General features: G+C 41.7%; 1 protein-coding gene across 3 annotated transcripts in view; it reads left to right on the top strand.

The window, feature by feature from the left end:
• The window catches only part of GXYLT1 (glucoside xylosyltransferase 1), a 28,530-nt gene that overhangs the window by 2,321 nt on the left and 3,020 nt on the right, over positions 1-23,189 (top strand). The window contains exons 3-10 of one of the 3 annotated variants that reach the window (XM_018552533.1): positions 564-584; positions 3,301-3,322; positions 4,302-4,423; positions 11,587-11,761; positions 13,546-13,671; positions 14,903-15,154; positions 19,230-19,353; positions 20,721-20,890. In XM_018552533.1, coding sequence (XP_018408035.1) covers positions 564-584; positions 3,301-3,322; positions 4,302-4,423; positions 11,587-11,761; positions 13,546-13,671; positions 14,903-15,154; positions 19,230-19,353; positions 20,721-20,890 — 1,012 coding nt within the window. The remainder of the gene's footprint in view (positions 1-563; positions 585-3,300; positions 3,323-4,301; positions 4,424-11,586; positions 11,762-13,545; positions 13,672-14,902; positions 15,155-19,229; positions 19,354-20,720; positions 20,891-23,189) is intronic. The other 2 variants (XM_018552532.1, XM_018552534.1) reach the window with 2 other exon arrangements.

Here is a 23,189-nt window from a genome sequence, read left to right as displayed (position 1 = left end):
TTACTGTCCACCTGAAAGTACTACAATGCCATTATAGAACTAAGAATAGAACATTTAAGTTTATCTATGTTTTATTCTATGTTCTATAATGGCATTGTATTTTTATTTATTTTTTTATCAACTTTTAAAAAAAGTTTATTTTTTGTTTTATTTATTCAATTTTTATTAAATATTTTTATTTAATACTTTACTTTTAGGGGTTTCGGGGAAATATTAGGGATCTAGACCCCTGATATATCCCTTTTTAAAATAGAAAAAGAGATTGAGAACACAGAGTCCTCAATCTCTTTTTCTGTATCCCCTGTTATCAATGAACAGGCATCCTCTATGAGTGTTCCTGTTCATTGATAACTTGAGAATATAGTATGATTACTATAACTACAACTATGAATGAACAGGAGGTCATGTAGCTCACCCCCATTCATTCATAATTGGGGATACAGTACACATACAATGTCCTCAATTATCTACAAAACACTCAGAGCAGGGAGGAGAGCTCCGTCTCCTGTGACAGCACAGCCTGTCTATGCCGGACTGTGATAGGCGGCTGAGCGGTGTGGGAGGAGAGACACCGGCCGCTCACAGTGCTCTCCTCTCGCAGCACTCGGCCGGGAGGAGAGCACTGCTCTCCTCCAGCTGGGACACAGAGCAGCGCCCAGCGGGGAGGTAAGAAATCACGGATGCACCGATGTATCTGCTGGAAAATGGCACTTTCGACATTTAGCCTAAAGTGCCATTTTCGGCCGGCGCCTCCCCCTCAGCTGTGCGCCCGGGGGAAGCACACCTGCTGCTCCCCCCGGTTGTTACGCCACTGACCAGAATATATATTAGTCGGTGGTATTCTGCATTGTGCCACCGTATTATACAATGCAGAATACCATGCACAATACAATGCGGAACACCAGCAGTTATGGAGGAACACCAAATCCCAGCAATAATACATTAAGCAGCCTGTATAATGTATTATTGCTGGGATTTGTTGTTCCTCTATAGCTGGTGGTATTCTCCATCTCGATGTATAATGTATTATTGCTGGGATTTGTAGTTCCTCTATAACTGGTCAGTGGTATTCTGCATTGCGCCGTATAATCATTATACAGCGCAATGGAGAATACCACCAGCTATAGAGGACTACAATAGCCTGTCTATGCCGGACTGTGATAGGCGGCTGAGCGGTGTGGGAGGAGAGACACCGGCCGCTCACAGTGCTCTCCTCTCGCAGCACTCGGCCGGGAGGAGAGCACTGCTCTCCTCCAGCTGGGACACAGAGCAGCGCCCAGCGGGGAGGTAAGAAATCACGGATGCACCGATGTATCTGCTGGAAAATGGCACTTTCGACATTTAGCCTAAAGTGCCATTTTCGGCCGGCGCCTCCCCCTCAGCTGTGCGCCCGGGGGAAGCACACCTGCTGCTCCCCCCGGTTGTTACGCCACTGACCAGAATATATATTAGTCGGTGGTATTCTGCATTGTGCCACCGTATTATACAATGCAGAATACCATGCACAATACAATGCGGAACACCAGCAGTTATGGAGGAACACCAAATCCCAGCAATAATACATTAAGCAGCCTGTATAATGTATTATTGCTGGGATTTGTTGTTCCTCTATAGCTGGTGGTATTCTCCATCTCGATGTATAATGTATTATTGCTGGGATTTGTAGTTCCTCTATAACTGGTCAGTGGTATTCTGCATTGCGCCGTATAATCATTATACAGCGCAATGGAGAATACCACCAGCTATAGAGGACTACAAATCCCAGAAATAGTACACTATAGTGTACTATTGCTGCGATTAGTTGTATTCCTCTAAAACTGCTGGTATCCTGCATTGCGCCACTGTATAATGTACTATATTGCACACCACACTTTTTTTTACTTCCACCGCTCCAAGCTTGCTCCCGTGATAGACTACAATCTCAACACAAACTAGTAGTCCAGCACTGGAGCCTTTTTTTTTTTTAATCGAATGTAATAATCGGCCAACTAATCGATTTTGAAAATAATCGTTAGCTGCAGCTCTACACCGCACTTATATGTGCACTGTGTTAAGTCAGCCCATTTATATTGAGAGAATTGGATGTGACCCATGACACAGTACTTCAGTGCAGGTCAATGTCACTTCTGTGATCGTGTGCTGAGTGCCACTTGCAGCCTTTCAGCTCCCTGTAGCTGGAGGAGGATGTTGTCCCAAAGTTTATCTATGATGTAACAGGAAGTGATTGGGGAGCTGAGACAATACACCCCGAGACTCCACACATAACTTTCATGGACTGTTTACACACCTGAGTTTGACACAAAGGTGCAGAACTTGTGTTTCAGTTAGGAAACATTCTATGCTATTTTTGTTTTTACAGCTTTCCAAGTCCCCTACTTCTAGTTGTGTGGATAGCAAGCTATTCTGTAACGTATTTATTATACTCCGAGTTACTGGGCTACCCCTACACTAATCAGACTTTTACTGTTATTGCATCATTGTCGCCATCTGCTTGATATCACCTGACACTAAACTCGGGAGTTATAGTGACATTAAAGTCAAAAGTCGTCCCCTCCACAATGTTAGTGTAAGGACTTACCTGAAACGATGCCTCTTTATTCGATCATCTTCTTCTTTACTGTTCTTTTCAGCTGTCCCTCCAGCACTGGTGCGGGTCTCCGATCCAGCGCTGACTCCTCTGTCCTCCTCTCCTCTGATGTCCCACGGAGTCTGTGCGGGTGCACGCTGCTCCATATACTTACCTTGTCTCTCTCCTCGTCTCCTGGCCGAACATCCAAACTGCACATGCGCCCGTCCCAAGATCCTTTGCGGTCGCCTGAGACTCTTCAGATGTTCGGACAGGAGAGCGCGGCGCAGACACAGGTAAGTTTAAACCTGTTTGAATTTTTTTTTAAAGTTTTTGCATATATCTACTGCTTGCTAGCACTAGATATATGCAAAGAAGTGAGGAGTTAATAACCGTTTAAAGCGACATTAAACCCTCCTTTTCTTTTATCTTTTTTTTTTTATGGTGGCCAGACTTGCTGGAAAAAAAAAGTTCTTATTTTTTTTACATTTCTTTGTCGTATCCAGGCCGCAAGCCCGCCCCTCCCCTGTATGGGTGCCTCCATCAGCTAGCCAATTGCTGTGGAGCCACACGTACATGTGCACGGTCACGGCCGTGCCTAGCTGGCTGGCCATGCCCCCACTCTGCAGTCACAGCTTGACTGACGTCAGAAGGAGCCTATGGCTCGTCCACCTTCAGTATTCTTCCCTACAGCCAGGAAGTTCGGGGAAACCCATGTATCTTCCCAGTCGCAGTGCAGGAGACGAGCGGCTGCAGGTAAGTTTGGGGGGGATGGGGTTGTTACAAAAGTGCTGAGCGTTCTTTGCCTTGATGCAGATTTTGCATTAAGGCAAAAATTACCCAGCCTTTAAATCTTAAAAATGCATTCAAGTACCTTAACAATTAACAAAAATGTATTTTATTTGTGTATCACTCGGCTGTAGATCCTCAAATCATCTCTGAATAGGTGCTGACACTGTCCTTCCTTCTGGAGGGTAGTTACTTTAGTTCTGCATGATCCCTGTGTGTGTTGAAAAGTAGACGCCGCTCCAAGCTCACTCCTGTGATTAACTACAATATCGGTACAAATTAGTAAACTAAACATGAGATTGTAGTCCATCATGGGAGTGAGTTTGGAGCGGCGGCTACTTGACAACACACACAGGGACCATGGGGAAGAAAAGTAGCCACCCTCCAGAAGGAAGGACAGTGTCAGCATGAATTCAGAGATGATTTGAGGATCTACAGCTGAGTGATACACAAATGTAATTGGGTGCAGATTTGCACTGGGGTTGACTCCAGTGTTGTGTGGATTTATGGAGACTTTTTCTATTGAGTGCTATTTTAGCATCTGCATCTTTTCTGAATTAAATACAGAAGTCAAGACAACTGAATCTTTTTAGATGAGTCCATGCAGTACACATTGGCCTTGGCCTCACTCCCTTCTGTCACCCAATACTACTTATTGGCCTTTTTATGTGATATCTACTAGCCAATTAAATAGTTCGGGAAGTAGTAGGGGAGGGCCAACCTTGACTTTTACATGAGAAGTCCAAATTTGCATATAATTTCAGCTGTCTGTCTCTCAATGTATTGATTATTTTGCTATCCGAATTTCAGTATATCCACTTCTTCTGCATCACATCCACAGATAAATTGCCCAGGCCTAGCAGGGGTCCTGTTTTACACAATTTGAGGAATGGTGGAATTTACATCCAACCATTTTCTTTCATCTAAAAGCACGACTTTCTAATAGCTGGAAACTTTTGTGTTTCATTCTGTCAGGTGTAAGAATTTCTCTGTTTCTTTCTGGAATCCCTATTGGATGCTGACCACTGGTGTGTGTGGAAAGGACTGCTTTTGGGAAGCTGCTTTTAGGTAGGACTTGCTGTTTTATGGAATAGATCTGCTACATATAGAAAAACTAGCCATTAAATCACCTAATTTTCAAAGGAATCAGTGGCTGTGGTTCAGTATGGAATTCTAAGTAAAAGTATAGGGTGGGCATTCATTTTTTATTTGTAATTATAAGGTGTAAAGTTGCAATCTAGTCACAGCCTTACTTTGAGTCATGCTCCATTTTCAGTAGTATGTACCTGTGCACCTAATTAGAGGAAAGTAATAGAATGTTCTACAGGTGTAATATTATCATGACGTTTTAGTAATCATCCAGTTTTTCATTATCCACTGCCAATGCCATGAATGCAATACTACTGATTACTACTGTGTTTCCCCGAAAGTAAGACCTACCCCGAAAATAAGACCTAGTGCTATCTTCGGGGATTTCTGTAATATAAGACCTACCCCGAAAATAAGACCTAGTGCTATCTTCGGGGATTTCTGTAATATAAGACCTACCCCGAAAATAAGACCTAGTGCTATCTTCGGGGATTTCTGTAATATAAGACCTACCCCGAAAATAAGACCTAGTGCTATCTTCGGGGATTTCTGTAATATAAGACCTACCCCGAAAATAAGACCTAGTGTCTTTTTTCGTGAAATAAAATAAGACACTGTCTAATTTTCGGGGAAACAGGGTATATTCATCTGTTTGTACCCCCGGTAAGTGGAGCTCAGAATGATGATCTTCCCGCCTCTAGTCAATATATTATTACCTGTTCTTTTGTATATTCAGCTGTCAGTGCCTTGGTCTCCTTGACATTTTTTTGGCTGGATGAATTTCCCGCTTTGCCCTTTGTATTCTCACAGCAGCGAGTGTCGGAATACTTCAACAGTGGTGGCAGCTCATTGGCTGCCGTAACTATATGGCCGAAAATGTTTCCATCCAGCTCCTTTTATTTTGTGATCGAAGGATGGCAGATGGAGGGGTGCGGACAGGGGCACCCACTACGCAAATTTCAGCCAGTTCACCAAGAACTAACTGAAATCCGCACAGTGTACGACCAGATTTATTTATCCAGAATATTCTCTGCCTACTATAGCTTCTTGCTTGTAAACTAACAGATCCAGATTTTGAATATACTGTGTATGCAAAGATTGGTGATTGTAAGGAAAGTCTAAGTAAGTTATCCAAACTACAGTGGCTTGCAAAAGTACTCACCCCCAACGGGGCATTTTTCCTATTTTGTTGCATCACCACCTGGAATAAAAATTGATTTTTATTAGGGATGTCACAATACCATTTTTTTCAAGACCAAGTACTTTCCCTCAGGTGCTTGCTGATACCAATTCCTGATACTTCTTAAATGGACATGTGACATTTTTTCTAAAAAAATACAGACTGTTGATTTTAGGGAAGTTTCTTTATAAAGAACTGTAACTCAATCCATGATTATTCAGCAATGGAGAATGGCAACTGGCTATAGAGGACCACAAATCTCAGCAATCCATGATTATTCAGAATGGAGAATGGCAATCATGGATTGCTGAGATTTGTAGTCCTCTATAGCCAGTTGCCATTCTCTATTGCTGTATAATCAGGGCAGCTTGCTGGTCTCTCCAGGGCTCTATAGGTGGGTGCCTGGCTCTCCAGGGCAAAATGGGTGCGGGGCTGTCCAGTGCTGTGTTGGTCTCTGCAGGTGGCGGGAAGGAGGAGGAGATGTGGGGCCAGACCGGTGCTGTCAGACAGCTGCCATGAGGTCTCCAGCAACAGCAGGATCTCAGGCAGCCGCTCTTGTTTAAAATTTCAAGGGCCGGTGTTGGCCTTTAATATCGGGGCATTTTCATGAGTGCAAGTACTCGTAAAAAATGCCCTGTATTGGTATCGGGATATCCCTAACTTTTATATGGATTACATGTAATGGGCATACACAAAATAGTCAAGTGAAATCAAGAAAAAAAATGTTTTTTTAAACTTTAAAATACAGGAAAGTGATGCATCCATTTGTATTCACCCCTTTGCTATGAAGCCCCTACATAAGATCTGGTGCAATCAATTACCTACAGAAGTCACATAATTAGTTAAATGAAGACCACCTGTGTGCAATCTAATTGTCACATGATCTCATTATACATACATACATACATACATACATACATACATACATACACACACACACAGGGCTTGAAAAATTTTAGGGTGTCTCACCAGTCAGTCAAAAATGTCACCAGTCAGCATGACCGGACTATAGCCTTGCAATGTATGTTAACATTTTTTGGGGACAGAGCTTTCTTTTGGAGGTATATAATCCCCACTGGGGGGTTGTTATTTTTTTTTTACTATATAATGAAAAAAGTGCCGTAAATGTAAAAAAAAAAGTTTCCCTACGTTATGTTATAAAACATTTATTCTTACCCATATTTTTGGTAAAACATAAAAGTCGGGGTCACGTCGGGTAAATAGACACCAAACATGTCATGCCTTAAAATTGCGTGCGCCCCCGCAAAATTGCAAAAAACGCCCATAGGCGACGCTTAAAACGCTTTTACTGCTCATCAGTTTAGTGTTATCAGTGATTAATGGCTCTAGAATTATTGCTCTCCGACGTTTGCGGCGATATGTAACATGTGCGGAACAATAGGCGCAATCGTCGTTTTCACACGTAGGCGCACCCGACGCATATCTGTGTGTGTATGTGGGGGGCGGGGACTTAAAAAAATATGTTTTCTTTTTTAATTTTTTTATGCTTTATTTTTTTATGATTCTTTCATTTTTGTATTAGTTTTTTTTTTTTACACTCAACTTTATTGCTATTACATGGTGGGCTAAGAATCCCCCTATGAGATAGCCAATTTACATGACAGGTCCTCTTTATGGAGACATCAGGGGTCTCCAAGACCCCTAATGTCACCTAGGGACCCCCAGAGAAGCTGATGAAGCAGAGATCTGCTTCATCAGCTTCTGTAGGTGGAGAGTGACACTGAATGCAGGAAGTGATGTAATATATATCACTTCCTGCATTCGGGGACTGAGAAGAGATCAAAGGGAGATCGTATACTGAACTCCCTTTGATCTCCTGTCACAGAGCCGTCCCGGCCGCATCGGGCACTGCGGATTTCGGGACCGGCAACGGCAGTGACAAGTGCTAATACAAGCGATCGAGCGTCTCTAGAGATGCCCGATCACTTGAATGTAAAGCTCCCGGCCACGTAATTAGAACAGCCATCCGGGAGGCTGCTCGTCGGGCTCCACCGTCCTCTCGTCGCAGACGAGTGGATTTTTCAAGCCCTGTATATATGCATGTATAACACACACACACACACACGCACACACCTGTTCTGAAAGGACCGAGAGTCTGCAGCACCACTGAGCAAGGGGCACCACCAAGCAGGTGGTACCATGAAGACGAAGGAGCTCTCCAAACAGGTCAGGGACAAAGTTGTGGAGAAGTAGAGATCAGGGTTGGGTTATATAAAAAAAACTTGTAATGTCCCACGGAGCACCATTAAATCCATTATTACAAAATGGAAAGAATATGGCACCACGAAAAACTTGCCAAGAGAGGACTGCCCACCAAAACTCACAGACCAGGCAAGGAGGGCATTAATCATAGAGACAACAAAGTTAACCCTGAGGGAGATGCAAAGCTCCACAGCAGAGATTGGGGTATCTGTCCATAGGACAACTATGTTAGACTCCCCAAACATATTAAAGAAGATAGTCAGATGAGACTAAACCTGAACTTTTGAGCAGTTTTGCCTTGAAGAATGGGCAAAATCCCAGTGGCTAGATGTGCCTAGCCTATAGAGACGTAGCCCAAGAGACCTGCAACTGTAATTGCTGCAAAAGGTGGCTCTACAAAGTATTGACTTTAGGGGGGTGAAAAAGTTATGCATGCTCAAGTTTTCTGGGATTTTGTTATCTTATTTGTATCACAATAAAAAATATTTTGCATCTTCAGAGTGGTAGGCACGTTGTGTAAATCAAATGATACCAATCTCCCAATAACCCATATTAATGTGAGGTGGTATTGCAACAAAATAGGAAAAATGCCAAGGTGGGGGGGGGGATACTTTTGCAAGCCATTGTATGTACTACTGTAACGTTTGACGTAACTACTCCAGAGCTGGACAAATCACAGGAGCCAGGTAGGCATGGCCTTTGCAGATTCTCTCTAGTTGTCAAAGTAGCTGGCTCCTAAAAACAAAATCCTACAGGCTCCTGAATAATTTGTTATTTTGTCCACCTCTGGTGTACTCTTCTGTACTGTAATGGGAGTATAGTGTGTGCTGCGTGATAGACGTGTTAGAGCCAGGTAGCCAATGCTTTTTGGGGGTTTTCTGTGGTTGCCAATGGAGCTGGTTCCTGAATTCCGTATTATTTTGTTCATCCATGTGGTAGGCTTATGTTATTGTAAATAAAATGATCGGCCTCTTTTGGTGAAATCAGCAGGGATGGCAAATGAGGATGGTGGTGGCGTTTTATAATCAGATGTCATCTGGCCATATTAAGCCATTATGCTGCCTGTGCACGCATTCTGAATGATGGCTATTTGTACAAGCTCTGCTCCTTTGTGCAATTATTTTAGTGAAAACGAATGCTAGAATTTACTTAGGGGAGCAAACTATTTGTTTCTATTTACAACGGTTTTAAATGAAGTAGATCAACACACGGCAGAAATGTTTGTTGAACTATAGCTAGTTTTCTGACTCCTCTCCATACCCCCTGCATACATTTGCCCCTGTAGGTGATTTCATGAAGTTAGCCACAAATGTCCAGAAGTGGCTAGTTGCTAAAATTATCACAATCTATAATTTTTGCCATTATGATAAATACAGACGAAGGTCTTTGTATGTAAAAATTTGGAATTTGGTATACCACTTTTCATGTGCAATGTTTGTTATCCACCATGCAAAAAATGTAGCATTAGCAGTTATAATTTTTTATGGTGTGTGTGTTTTTATGTATGTTTATGCTACATAAACTAGCACCAACAGTAAGTGGTCCTAGAGGTTACTGACTTGGGATGGAAGGAGGAGTCTATTTATTTAATGTGGTTGATGTGTTTCCTGTTGCAGGCAGGCGGAGCCTATATCTCCCGATGGCTGTCCTGGAAGATTCCTGGAAACAGAGTTATCAGGTAATCAACTCATGTTTTTTGCCGTGTTTTTGATGCGTTCCAGTTTAAAAAATAAATACATTTTTTATATATATATTTTGTGCTGGAGTGGGGCTGTCGGTATGTTAGCTGCAGTGCGTTTTGGACGCGTTTTGCGTTTCCGGACCTAACAAAATGTGACAAGCAGTATTTTTTTCTGTCGTAACCTGAATGGACTGCGCACGTGAGAACTGTAGCCCATAAAACACATACGGATACATTGGGGTGCATTTTTAGTGCAGGAGCGTCGTGTGAACAGGCCCTAAGGGACATATGGGAAATTATTTGCTTGGGGAGGTACAAGGTCCTTTTTGAGGAAAGCCTACCCAGCAGCACTGTTTACATAGCCTTAAGTTAAATCAGAACTCAGAGTAAATTAAATCTTAACCCTTGCAGTGGGTCTACCCAGCACTAAAAGGGTTAAGTGCTCATTTTGCCTAGGGAGCTAAAATAACAGTTATACTCACTGGAGCCACAATACCGGCTGGCTCCTACACCGCTTTGTCCAGCCTTCCTCCACTTCAGCAATGGAATGCCCCTCGGCATCATCAGTCTATACACTGTATAGAATGTGATGACTCGCAGGACCTTAGACCGCTGGAGGGGAGCGAGGCTGAAGGGAACGGTCTAAGAGCAAGCTGGGATCATGGTTCGGGTGAGTTTAACTTTTTTTATTTTAGCTTCCTAGGCAAAACAAACACATAACCCTTGCAATACGGGGGTAGCCCCACTGCAAGGGTTAAAGGAGAACTATGGGCTTAAGGCTTTTCCCCATAGTTCTCCTTAGGGTAACGGGAGGACACAAACTAGCGTCCTCCCGTCACCCTACGCTCAGTATACCGCAAACTGTAGCCCCGTCCGATCCGCCAGTCAGCGCTGGCGGAGCGGGGAGGAGGGAATCCATCCCCTCCCCTGTCACGGCAGAGGATCGAGAGGTGAGCGAACCCGGTATGTGTTCGCTCATCTCCCGATCTACTGAGCCGACCTGTGACAGTTCTAGCCGACCTGTGACAATGAGACTATGAAAAGTGAAAAGCACTCGCCTCATAGTTCTCCTTTTAAGATTTGATTTGCCCGTTGTTTTTCTTTAAGCTTTGTATATTGGACCACTTTGAAAGACTTCTCTGGCTGTGAAATTACCACAAGTGATGCATCCACACCACTTGTGCACATAGGCCACATTCCTAATAATGCGATCAATCGGCTCTATGGATTGTCCATTGGAAGAAGCCACAACGAGCTGCAAGATTTTATTGCCATTGTGTCGGGTGAACAAGGCAAACCTAGAGAAGAAGGATGCCAGAACCCAGATCTGGAGCAAAATCTATGCACTTGTTTTCTGACTATTATAAGAACCCAGTGGGAGATTAAACCCAGCAGCATTTACCCAAGCTGAGTTATACTTTTAGACTTTTTACCTTTTATGTAAACCTAGTACAGTAGCTAGTAGCTATCATTAATGTAACCAGCATGTATAGATTGGCAATCATTTAAATTAGGAAATCAATGCTTATACAATAGGCCCGGTATGTAACCAAACATTGTATATTGATTATTAGAAAACTGGTGATGAGTAGAGCTATAGTATATGTTGACATTACCTGACCATTTTGTGACATGTGTGACACCAACCAAGACAGAAGCTTTAAGCCACTAACTAATAGCTATGTATTTGTGCAGGTCATGGGTCATTGCTTGTTCTCTTTTGCAGCCATTCTCAACCAGGGTTCTGTGGAACCCTAGGATTCCTCCAGAGAGCTACGGCTATTGACCTCCCACTTGATGGGGTCTGCATAGTTCTGGAGCCGGCATCATTTGGCATCACCAGATGCATGACATTATATTCTTTTTAGCTGTCTGTAAGGATTGTATTCTGACCACCACTGGCCACCAATGTTAGCGGCATTTTTCTCACTTGACCCTCAATGAATTGATTTTAGCAGGTGTTCCTCAAGACCTAAAAATGATTTGAAGTGCCAGCTGTAATTATTTTGCACTCTATTTTGGTTATGACTTAGTATTTGTTGCACTTTTGTCTTACAGATACAATCTACCTGTAAAACATGGATTGGACACTATGCACTTGGCAGTTGTGGCTTGCGGAGATAGACTGGAAGAGACTATTACAATGCTGAAATCTGCTCTTGTTTTTAGTAGAAAACCTCTTGAGTTTCACATCTTTGCTGAAGACCAGTTGCACAATGACTTCACCACAGTTGTAAGTAATCCTTGCAAATGGTACATTTTTGTATGTATTGATCAACCCAAGAAGGCAGTGTGAAAAAGAAGCAGTGATACTGCTTAGGAGACAGATCTTCTATAAGAATGCTACCCCCCTGCTCAAAACAAGCAGTGCACCCATATCATAATATCTTTTGAAAACGCAGTGATATATCTGCGGCAGATGTTTTGTAGGACTGTCAAGGACTGCAGACATGAGGGTCACAAATAATAAAAAAAAAAAAAACTGGACCATCATAATTGTTTTAGATGGTGTGGATGGGTTAGAACTTCTGACAGCTTTTTAATGTGGTACGTGTCTCCATTTGGTTCGTTTGTGTTTTTTAACTTGCTGTTTGATAGGTGTCTGATTACCGGATTTACAGTAAGTCAATCCACCTCCTGCCTGATCTCCTCAATGGGAACACAGTCAGCAATAACAATATTACAGTAGTGAGTGAGGCAGGCTTAGAACCTGCCAGACTTATTTCTGTCTGTATTCTTGTGAGGGAGATTTCCCTTCAGCTTTTGGACAGAACGGGAAGAGAAATCTATGGGGACACTTAAAACATTTAAAACCCTTTCCCACTCCATCTAAAACTATACATTTTAATGTCTTGGTTGGATGTGGGCTTAAGGCTGGGTTCACACCTGGGCGTTTTTCAGCGCTGAAAAACGCCCAGCAAGTGAAATCCTATTGAGTGCTATGGGCATGGTTCCCACCTGGGCGTATCGGGCCAACGCCCCAAAATAGTACAGGAGCTTCTTTGGGGCGTATTTCAGCGCGTATCCATTGGTATTCCTGAGTGTGGCTTGAGGTTAACAAAGCGGTAACCCAGAGCCACACTCGGGAATACAGCGTAGGTCTTACCTTGTCCGCGATCCCCGCTGTGTCCTCCGGCCGCTGCCGTCTTCCGTGTTCCTTCCCTTGCGTGTGTCCGCGTTGCAGGGGGGCGGAACCAGCGGGAGGTTTAAAAAGTTTAAAAAAAGATAGAGGAACAAAATAAAATCATACCGCCAGGGAGGTATAAAAACGAGCGTCGAACGCGTGTTTCAGTGAACAAAAAAACGTGTTTTGAAACGTGCTGAAAAAACAAGCATGAAACGCTCCTATTTGGGACGACCAGGTGTGAACCCAGCCTTAATTCTAAAATAATTACAATTTGCTCATACACATGGGGGGAAATGTATCAAAACTGGAGCAGTTTCCCATAGTAACCAATTAGCTTCTCAAGTTAAGTATTAAAAATGAAAGAGAAGCCAATTGGTTGCCATGGGTGTACTTTTTAAAACTAGAAGCTACACGTGGCCTTTAAATGTTTAAGGCAGTGGGGAAAGTTTAAAACTACCTTTGCAGTTGGGGCTCTCCCCATACTTCAAGGGTTAAATGCTCGTGTTTTTCCAGGGTACCATTGAAAAGCAGTTTTTTTTTTTCTTGCCTTACCCCCTTTGCTCTCCCAGCAGCCAGCACTCTCTTATTGACTCCGACGCTCCCAAGGTGGGCGTCTTTACTTTTAATGGAGAAATGCTGGATTGCATGATCACATTAGAATGCTACTAATGGAGCATCAAAAGAAATGTCAAATTTTAACATTCTCATTCATAGTAGTTTATTGCAATTTAAATTTTGCTGTGGTTTTATTTATATTTTTTAATAAATTAATATCTGTTTAGTTGCTATAAGATCCTGCACTTTGCAGACCATTACTTCTTTCGGCACCTATTTGTTAAATAAGCCTGTTCAGTTTTGTCTAAATATAAATACTACCTTTTGTCTTTCAGCTCAACAGCTGGAGTACTGCAAAGAAATTTAAATATAGTTTGTACCCTATATCCTTTCCACCGGAAAATGCAGCCGAATGGAGAAAACTCTTCAAGCCCTGTGCATCACAAAGATTGTTTCTGCCGGTAATCTCCAGTTTATGTAGAGTTAAATATGTAACTTTGTATTCAGATATCTATAGCCACACCTTTTTTTTGTTTTGTTTTTATTTCCCCTTGAAAGATGCAATAAGAATTGAGGGTAAATCCCCTTTTAGTCATTTATAGCCAGTCAGGTGTTCCAATTGGAAGATTTTCTCTAACCTGCTCAGTGACAACTGAAACTTTTGGATTTCCCAGCACTCGACAATAATCACCAAGACAAAGAGAGGTTGCAACCTGTGTATCCAGGGATAGTAATTGATTCCTAACTGCATGTAATCCTTTCACATATGATTACATGCGGTATGCAGGCGTTTACATGCAGCAGCTGTCACCCGATCAGTAATTTGAATTGGTGACAGTTGCCGCTTGTATCCTGTGCATAAATTAAAACTGGTACTGTATATAGTAATGGCCCCCGACTAAATTTAGTTTGAGACCCCTGACCTAGAAGCTAGGGGGACATGTGCCCCGGTTGCCGCTTTTGGAGGGATGCCACTGGGTGTGTGGATGGATAACTTCTCCCTTGGGGAGGGGAGCAACTCTGAGCCTTTGTCCCGAGTGACAAAATGCCACTGTGTATAAGTGTACAGTGACATTGCTACATAGATTACATTTACTGGCAAACAGCCAAACTTTTTGGGATAGAGTGGGAAAGATTTGGTCCTTCTCTAAAGTTTCAATTGCTATCTGTATCCTAGCTGGGACGACAGACCCCTCTGGTTGTCCTGTGGAGACTGTTGTCGGTGCGACAGAAAGTAATAGAAAAGCCAAACTTGTTGTTGTCGCTAGAGCAAGAGATGAGGATTAATCATCCAACGGGTATAAAATGTTCTAGTGACAATTGTCTAAGATGGGAATTACCTTCACTTGGGGTAGACTTCCTCTCAATTTCTGTTGCATGTCCAGGGCAGGAAGTGAAGATAAATCAATACAGTGGGACAAAGACAGCAAATATAATAACCCAATAGTTTTAGCCTATTCTTACACTATCCAAAACTATGACTGTACATAAAGAAATCCCTCCCTATTTCCCATTGTCATTAATACTCAAGGATGTAATAATTTATGAAAGTTTTATTATATTGCAGACTTGCCTAAGAAAAGGTTTTTTTTCCCTTTTTTCAAGTTTTGCTTTGTTTATCAGAGGATAACTCTTGTAGCTTTTAAAGCATTTCCAATAACAATGCTAAAAAGTGCTTATTTTGCATTGCAGTTATTACTAAAGAATGTGGATTCGTTATTGTATGTCGATACAGACATACTGTTCTTGCGTCCTATGGATGATATTTGGTCTTTGCTGGATGAGTTCAATTCTACTCAGATTGCTGCTATGGCCCCTGAGCATGAAGAGCCACGCATAGGGTGGTATAACCGCTTTGCTCGGCATCCCTATTATGGAAAGACTGGCATTAATTCTGGAGTCATGTTAATGAACATGACTCGTATACGAATGAAACACTTTAAGGTAAGTAAATATACGGTTTCTGAGATTTGTTCCTGACTAAAATAAGTCATTCTTTTTTACGACTTATTAAAGCTGAGTTTACATATTAGCAATACTACGTGAAAAAGTAACTTATGTGGAAAATGAAGCGTCATTTGAAACCCAGGGTTAAATAAGGATATTTATGTTGGGTAGGAAGGTGTGTAGGACATTGTACAAACATCAGCATTTTGTGCAGTACAACAAACAATTTTTTTGCATCCATGGGTGATCATCTGCAAGTAATCGCAGCATGTCCGGTTCCAGCTGCAATCAATAATACAAAATCACCGGCACCCCATACAGCGTACAGACCTTGTTGAAAGGTTGGTGCTTGAAGTGACAACACGGATGTCGCCGTGTCAGATACAGTCCATAATAGAAGTCACCAGCACTCCAATGATATGTGCAAGAAGTAAAGCACTTTTTTTATTCAATTGTCACATGCGTCAAACAGCCAACGTTTTGGGAGCCATGCAAGGTCCCTTCTTCTGGGCGACATAGTGACCCTGGGCATAAAAAGAGTGCTTTACTTCTTGCACATATCGAGTGCTGGTGACTTCTGTCATGGACGGTTCCAGCTGCAGGCGCTGTCTGTTGCCATTGCTTTTTAAGGTTGATTCATGTCCACTGCAAAGTAATTCCTGAGACTCGCCCAATTGGCCCCAATTGTAGGTGGGAGTTAAAAAGCAATACGTTTTAGCTTTATATGCACTTAACACTTTGCATTTTCCATTTAACACAATCGAGGCACTAAAGAAAAACCCCAGAAACCGTAAAAGAGATCAATCCCCCATCAAGTCTTATGAATTGAGTGTGAATGGGGCCTAAAACCTCCTTTTAGGGTTTTTTGCTACCTGTGTGGTTGCTGGGGAGATTCACCCTCATTATTGGTCCCAGTGACTATAGCCACTGGTACAGAAAGGGATAGGAAACCAAAATGTGTTGTTACAGGAACGGAATGTGGGGAATCTTCCAATGGGGATGTCTGTTCTGGTTACTGTCTAAGACATGGATAGCCAAACTCTGGCCCTCCAGCTGTGGTGGAACTACAAATCCCATGAGGGAATTGCAAGATTCTCACAGCCACAGACATGACTCCCAGAGAGATGCATCATGGGATTTGTAGTTTCACCACAGCTGGAGGGCCGGAGTTTGGCTACCCCTGGTCTAAGAGGAGATTTCCCCTCACTTTGGAGAAATTTCCTCCAACGTCCTGTCATGTTGTCTTTGGGCCAGGAAGTAAAGGCAGCTCTCCTGACTGGACACCCACTGGAAAAAAAAAAAAAAAAACCTGACAAGGTTCTTAACATATACCTAATGTTTGTTACTCTAGCAGTAATTTAGGAGATTGCTTGATTGATGAGTAGATGGCGCATACATCAAAAAAGAATGCCGCTTACAGTTTGTTGGCAAGAGGTCACATTCACCTGCCTGAGCCCATGCTTCTAACGTGTTTCACCTACAGTTGGCATTAGTAGTAGAGTCGTGAAATGTGATGTATGACCAAGCCCAGTTGTGGGTGAAATGCATACGGGGCAGGAGGTCCGGTAAGTGAATGCGACCTCTTGTTCACAAAGTGTAAGCAAAGGACTTTGCAGTGCAGCTATCGTATATATATATATTTTTTTAAGCATATTTCGACCTGTGGGGATTTTACTCTCCCATAGTGGAGAGCTATAGATGATTGGAGACTTGGAGCAGAGCAGTGCGGGATGAAATTGAAGTTCTTGGATAAAATCCATAGGCATGGGGAGAACATACAAAGTTCATGCAAATAAGGTTCCTGATGGGAATTGAACCCATTACGATCTGCCTATGTTGCATAGGCAGATCGTACTTGCGATGATCGCAAGCCACGCCCCCTGAGGGGCGGGCTTCCGATGACCGCAATGCCGAACGGGCAGTGTGCGCTTGCGCACACCGGCCCGTGCGGTTGTTATCGTACGGACATGCCACAAACCCGCCGAACATCGTACGATGCTCGGCGGGTTTTAGAACATGCCCGTAAGTTTAAAGTCGTGCGACCTTACGGTAGTAGAGGTCGCACGGCTTCCACACACCTTACGAACATCGTACGATCGCGGGATTTCCCGCGATTATCGTACGAGAGAATTCAATAAAACGGGTGGGCTCTCCAGCTGTTGGGGAACTGCAAATCCCATGAGGCATTGCAAGACTGACAGTTAAAGACATGACTTCCAGAGGCATGGGCAAGATGGGTTTTCTAGTTAAAGCACAGCTGGAGGGTCGGAGTTGCCTGCCCCTGCAGTTATACAGGTTCACACCAATGCATTAATGTCACATTTGAAAGAAGTTGATTACACTGCGCTTTGGAGTCAACGACCTTTTGCCTTTTCGGCCACTACAATTCCTTCATAAATGCAGCACATCTAAAACACATCAATTCACATTCATTTTTTTTTTTTCCCCAGTTTTAAGGCATTGATCGTATTGTATTTAAAAAAATCTATATGTAAGGGACCAACTGTGTAGTTGATAGAAATGTCCAGAAGGTGGTGCTGTGAGAGCATATCATGATTCATGAACACTGCACGTTTCATTTTGACTTGAATTTTAATGTGAAGTTGATAGCTATAACTAATATGCTCATATTCTTGTTGAGCATTGCATTTGTAAATCTGCTTTAAGTGAACACATTACTACTAACAAATCTAGACCAGCCTATTCCTGTAACCACTTATTGTCCAGAGCATTTCCGCACACATGGTGAAATCTGAATTTTTGTGGCTAGAAAACAGCTTAATACTCCCAAACAATTCTATATTTTCTAAAAGCAGGGGCCCTGTAGAATAAAAAAAACAACTAGTTCCACTTTTTTACGCCGTGCAATATTTGCACAAATGTTTATCAAACCAATATTTTTAGAATAAAATACACTAAAATGAAAATTGCACAGAAACAGAAAAAAATACCCATTTCTTTAGGAAAATGTAAAAGATGGGGTTACATCGAGTAAACCGATACCAAACATGTCAAGCCTTAAAATTGCAAGCCCTGTGCTATGACAAATAGTATGGTACTTAAACTTGTCCATAGTCAATGCTTTAAAAGCCTTTACTGCTCATCAGTTTAGAGTTAATAGCCAATAATGGCCCTAAAATTATTGCTCTCACTCCTATGTTTGAGGCGACACCCAACGTGTGGCGCAATCGTCGTTTAGGTACACATGCATATACCCTATGTGCACATTTTCATTCGCATGCAGATGGTGGGCCAGCGGGATTGGGTTTAATTTTTTATTTATTTTTATTTTTTCCTCCTTTTTTTTTTTTTCCAACTTTATTGCTATTACACGAGCTAATAAGCCTGTCTGTGACAGCATTTGGAGGTGACAGGTTCTCTTTATATAGATGTCGGGGGTCTCCAATATAGGGGATCAAGCACAGTATTGTGCTCTATCTCCTGTATAACTGACATTTCAGCCTGGCTTGTGACAGCTGTGAGCACAGTGCTTCCTGACTCACTGATCACAAAGCAGATGGAGGAATGGATTTAACTTGGTCTTCTGTTACAAGTGATCTGGGAAGCTGTACAGTCGGCCTGATCACTTGTATGGAACAAGCTCCACCTGCAGGAACAAAAAAAAAAAAGATACCAAAATCATGATCTTGGTATAAGCCCCTTCAGGACAAGGACATTTATGTACATCCGGTAGTCCAGAAGTTAACTGCCATAACTTTGTTTTAGTGGTACCTTTGAGTGCTTGGATACACAATGTGCTGGTAGGTTTACAGAAACACCTGGCAACTAATATACATTTACTTACTGTCTGTTTTATGGAAACAGAATTCAACCGGTACCTGATGTGGGGAAGAGAAAGGTGTGTATTTTTCTACACATCATAATATGGATTTCCTTGATGGCAGGGCAGCTGGTTCAGCTTTTCCTGCTGGGATTTAGATGAATGTCTTTGTGGTTACATGTTAACATGTTTTTTCACTGTTTGGTTTCATAATATTGATATTTTCAGTGCTAGCATAAAAACTCCTTCATCCAAGTATTGTCTCTTGTAAACAACCCATTTCATTTACAGAATGATATGACAACGGTTCGTCTGAATTGGGGAGAAATCCTTATGCCACTACTGAAAAAATACAAGTTGAATATAACTTGGGGGGATCAAGATCTGCTCAATATTATCTTCTCTCACAACTCAGGTACTTGTTTTTTGGGATTTGTATATGTTTCTCTGAAATGTCTTTTCACATTTGTATTTCCTGTTCAAATCTATTGCCTGTGAATCATCTTTCTATTTGTAAAAGTCAGAAATAGACTTTTTGGGGGGTTTATAAAGGGACACAGTACAGACCTAAAGGGAGACAGTGCATTTTAAAATAGCGTTCTGTTTAGGTTTTTCCTTTTTCTATAGGTTGAACTCAATGGACTTGTGTCTTTTTTTTCAACCTGACTCTGTAATGCAAGGCAATAGGGTTAGGAGGGGGCTGCTTGTGAGAGCTTACAATCTAAAAGCAAGGGGCAAGTGACAGAAATGATAACTGTGCAAATATTTGCTATTAACCATGCCATACACATATTTAGCAGTTTTGTTCAATTCACCCCAAATTAGGTTTGGATTAACAAATTAAAAAAATTAAATTTTTGTGTTTTTTTTATTTTTGGCATATGATTGTGTCCATTTTATCAAAACTGAATTAGTCTTGGTGAGAAATCTTGTCACATTAGGCCAAATTGATGTTTGTTTTTTTTTGTGTTGAACCATCATTTACAGTAATGGAATCTACAACTGATTGTGTATAGTCAGCACTTTAATGCTGGCTCCACCAGCAGCACATATCTGACATTCACTGCCCTGTTGCTCCATTCTGCCCCCAGGAGCAAAGAAAATACCTAATACTTCATGTGTGGGAAACGTGACTCAAACTACTTCCTCCCATGTTTCCGTACTGGTCCTTGTTGATTGGCAGCTCAGGCTCCCAGCGCCATCACATGGGGATGGAGAGAAAATTCTCATCCCTGCATGAGCTCCTAGTTACAGCAGGCCAAGCTCTTGCCTCCATAAGGGTAGGGTTGAAGAGTTAGTTCAAACCACTGTGTTTTACAATGCTTTTGTAGTTATAGGTCACTAAAATAAAATAAACTGCCTAGTATTTCACACTTCTCCAGCACTGCATACATTAGGTGTGCTTCTCATATATTCTATAGGAAAAGATGAGGCACATTCGAGCTGAGAGAAAACTGTGCAATAAAGATTTTGTTACCATTGGGGACTTCTTTCTCTTTATTTCCTCGGCCTAAGCTCCCATATTTATGCAGTAGAGTTAAATGTGCAAAATTAGAAAGTTATATAAATATCTTTGTGCATTATATTTTTGGTAGCAATACCACATTGTTTACATTGGCAAAATACTAAACATGACTTTTTTTCATGTATCCGGCTGCCTATTGCATTACTGTGCTGTTGCCTAATGAAGCATTGCATCCGTATGTATTGCTCTCTAATGATCTGCTTGTTCAGTAGCTTAGCACCAATTCTGCTTTCAGCTTGTTTTTGTTTCTAATTCAGAAAGCCTTTATGTCTTCCCGTGTCAGTGGAATTACCGTCCTGATCACTGCATCTATGGAAGTAATTGTAAAGGAGCTGAAGATGGTATTTTTATTCTACATGGGAACAGAGGAGTATACCATGACGATAAACAGCCAGCATTTAGAGCTGTGTATGAAGCACTACGCAATGTAAGACACAATACCTAATCTTTTATGGCCTCTGCTGATCTAGCTCTTATTTTTTTCTGTGTAAATATAAAATACATGATTGCATGCACCTAGTACAGCAACAGATACCCTGAAATAAAAATGAATACATGACAGGTTGACAGTCTTCTTTTGAAAAGAACTATGGGGCTGATTTATGCTAAATTCTTTCTAAATACACTAAGCTGAACTATCCCTTCTGCAGTGGCTTACCTGCCTTCCCTGATGGTGGCAGCATCCCATGTTATCGACATTCTGGGTATTTGAGTTGCAATGCACTTTTGTAAATAAGGTCTTGGCAGTGGATGCTAACTTATTTTTAGCCTTACAATTTCACTTTTGAGAGGACAGGCACAACTGTAATTAACCACTTGAAGTCCGCGCTGTTAAACCCCCTTCCCATCCAGGCCATTTTTCAGTATTCAGCGCTGCGGTACTTTGACATTTATTCCGTCATGCAGCGCTGTACTGAAATTAATTTTATACCATTTTTTTAGGGACATATAGAGCTTTCTTTTGGTGGTATTTATTCACCACTGGGGTTTTAATTTTTTACTATATTAAGGAAAAATTAGCGAAATAAAAAAAACAAAAAACTGTTTCCCCTATATTAAATGATAAAACATTTATTATTACCCAATTTCTTGGTAAGATATAAAAGACGGGGTCACGTCGGGTAAAAAGACACCAAACATGTCAAGCCTTAAAATTGCGTGCGCGTGCCAAACCTCAAACGATAATACCCAAAATTGGCCATAGGCGACGCTTTAAAAGCTTATACCGCTCATCAGTTTAGTGTTATCAGTGATCAAGTAAAATGGTCAAGAAGGGGTTAATATTAAAAATAATACCGCAGGCTTTCTGACGACTTTCATTTCCCCTTTTTTACCTGCAGGCCTCATTCACACTAGGGTGCGATTAGGTGCTTTTATATATGTTTTTAACATGGCTATCTAATCGCATATATATATATATAATTAGAATATCGTGCAAAAGTAATGGCAGTAAGTGCTGCAAAAGGGGCCCAAACCAAGTACTGAGTACATATGCATGCTTGTACTTTTCAGAGGTCCGATATTGTTCTATGTACAATCCTTGTTTTATTGATTGCATGTAATAATCTACTTTTTTGAGGTTGTGGATTTGGGGTTTTCATGAGCTGTAAGCCATAATCATCACAATTATGACAAATCACGGCTTGAACTATCTTGCTTTGCATGTAATGAGTCTATCTCATATGTGGCCACCACGGGATCGCAAGGCACATTGTGCCTGCGGTCCGATCCTGCGCGGTGCGATCAAAATGCTACAATAACTATTTTGATCGCACAGGACCGGACCGCAGACACAATGTGCCTTGCAATCCCGTGTGGCGGATCGCATTGCGGTTGGAGGGCTAGGCTATGGCGCCATTCACTTGAATGGCCCGCCATGCCCCCTCCAGCCCCATTAAAGAGTGAGCCAGTCGCAATGCGAGGCAGTGCGTTCTGGCCAAAATTGGGCCGGAACGCACTGCGTCTAGTGTGACTGAGCCCTTACATTTCTATGTACCATATAAATCGCTCACTTTAGACACTTGCACAAACTGGATCAAGGATCTTGCCATGCAGTTGACCCACAGTTGCCATCTGCTTGGGATTATGCATGTGTTACACTTTTCATCTGTGTCTCTTCTTCATCTAGCTGTATGTAAGCACCAGCTCCTATGTAGTAGGGCTCTCTAGAGGAACTGTCTTTGTCGTTTCATGTAGACTTGCAGTTTGGGAATATCGTCATAGCTCTGCCTGGTTATTTGCCAACTTTCCCAGAGGTTATTACATAAAATATATGCATGTTTTCAGCCAAGCAGATCAAATTTCTTTCTTTCGGGCTACAAATAAGCCTTCTAATAAACAATTTATTACTTGTAAACCCACGGAAGAGCTGTAAAATGTGTTGGCATTCATTGTAATATAAGAGACTGGCTTGTATATAACCTTCAAAAATCAATACTATATTTTACTAGCTGTCATGTGGAAGTAAAAATGAAAGAGAGGACTTTTGGGAATGTAAGATTGCTCCGCACTCACTCAGATTGATCCCATAAAATCTTTTTTCACCCTACTTTTGTATATATATCTGTCCTTCTCATGTCATTCTTATAGCTAGACAGCTTGATACGATTTGCAGAGATCTTTTTATCCCATTTATAAATTATATATATGATATTTAATATTATAATATTTTGTGTGTGTGTGTTTTTTGTTTTTAAACATGGCTCATTATACAGTAATTGGTTATA

This window comes from Nanorana parkeri, unplaced genomic scaffold, assembly GCF_000935625.1.
Source record: "Nanorana parkeri isolate BGI_ZX_2015 unplaced genomic scaffold, ASM93562v1 scaffold91, whole genome shotgun sequence".
Taxonomy (NCBI): Eukaryota; Metazoa; Chordata; class Amphibia; order Anura; family Dicroglossidae; genus Nanorana; species Nanorana parkeri.
This window is presented reverse-complemented; position numbering and strand designations above follow the sequence as displayed.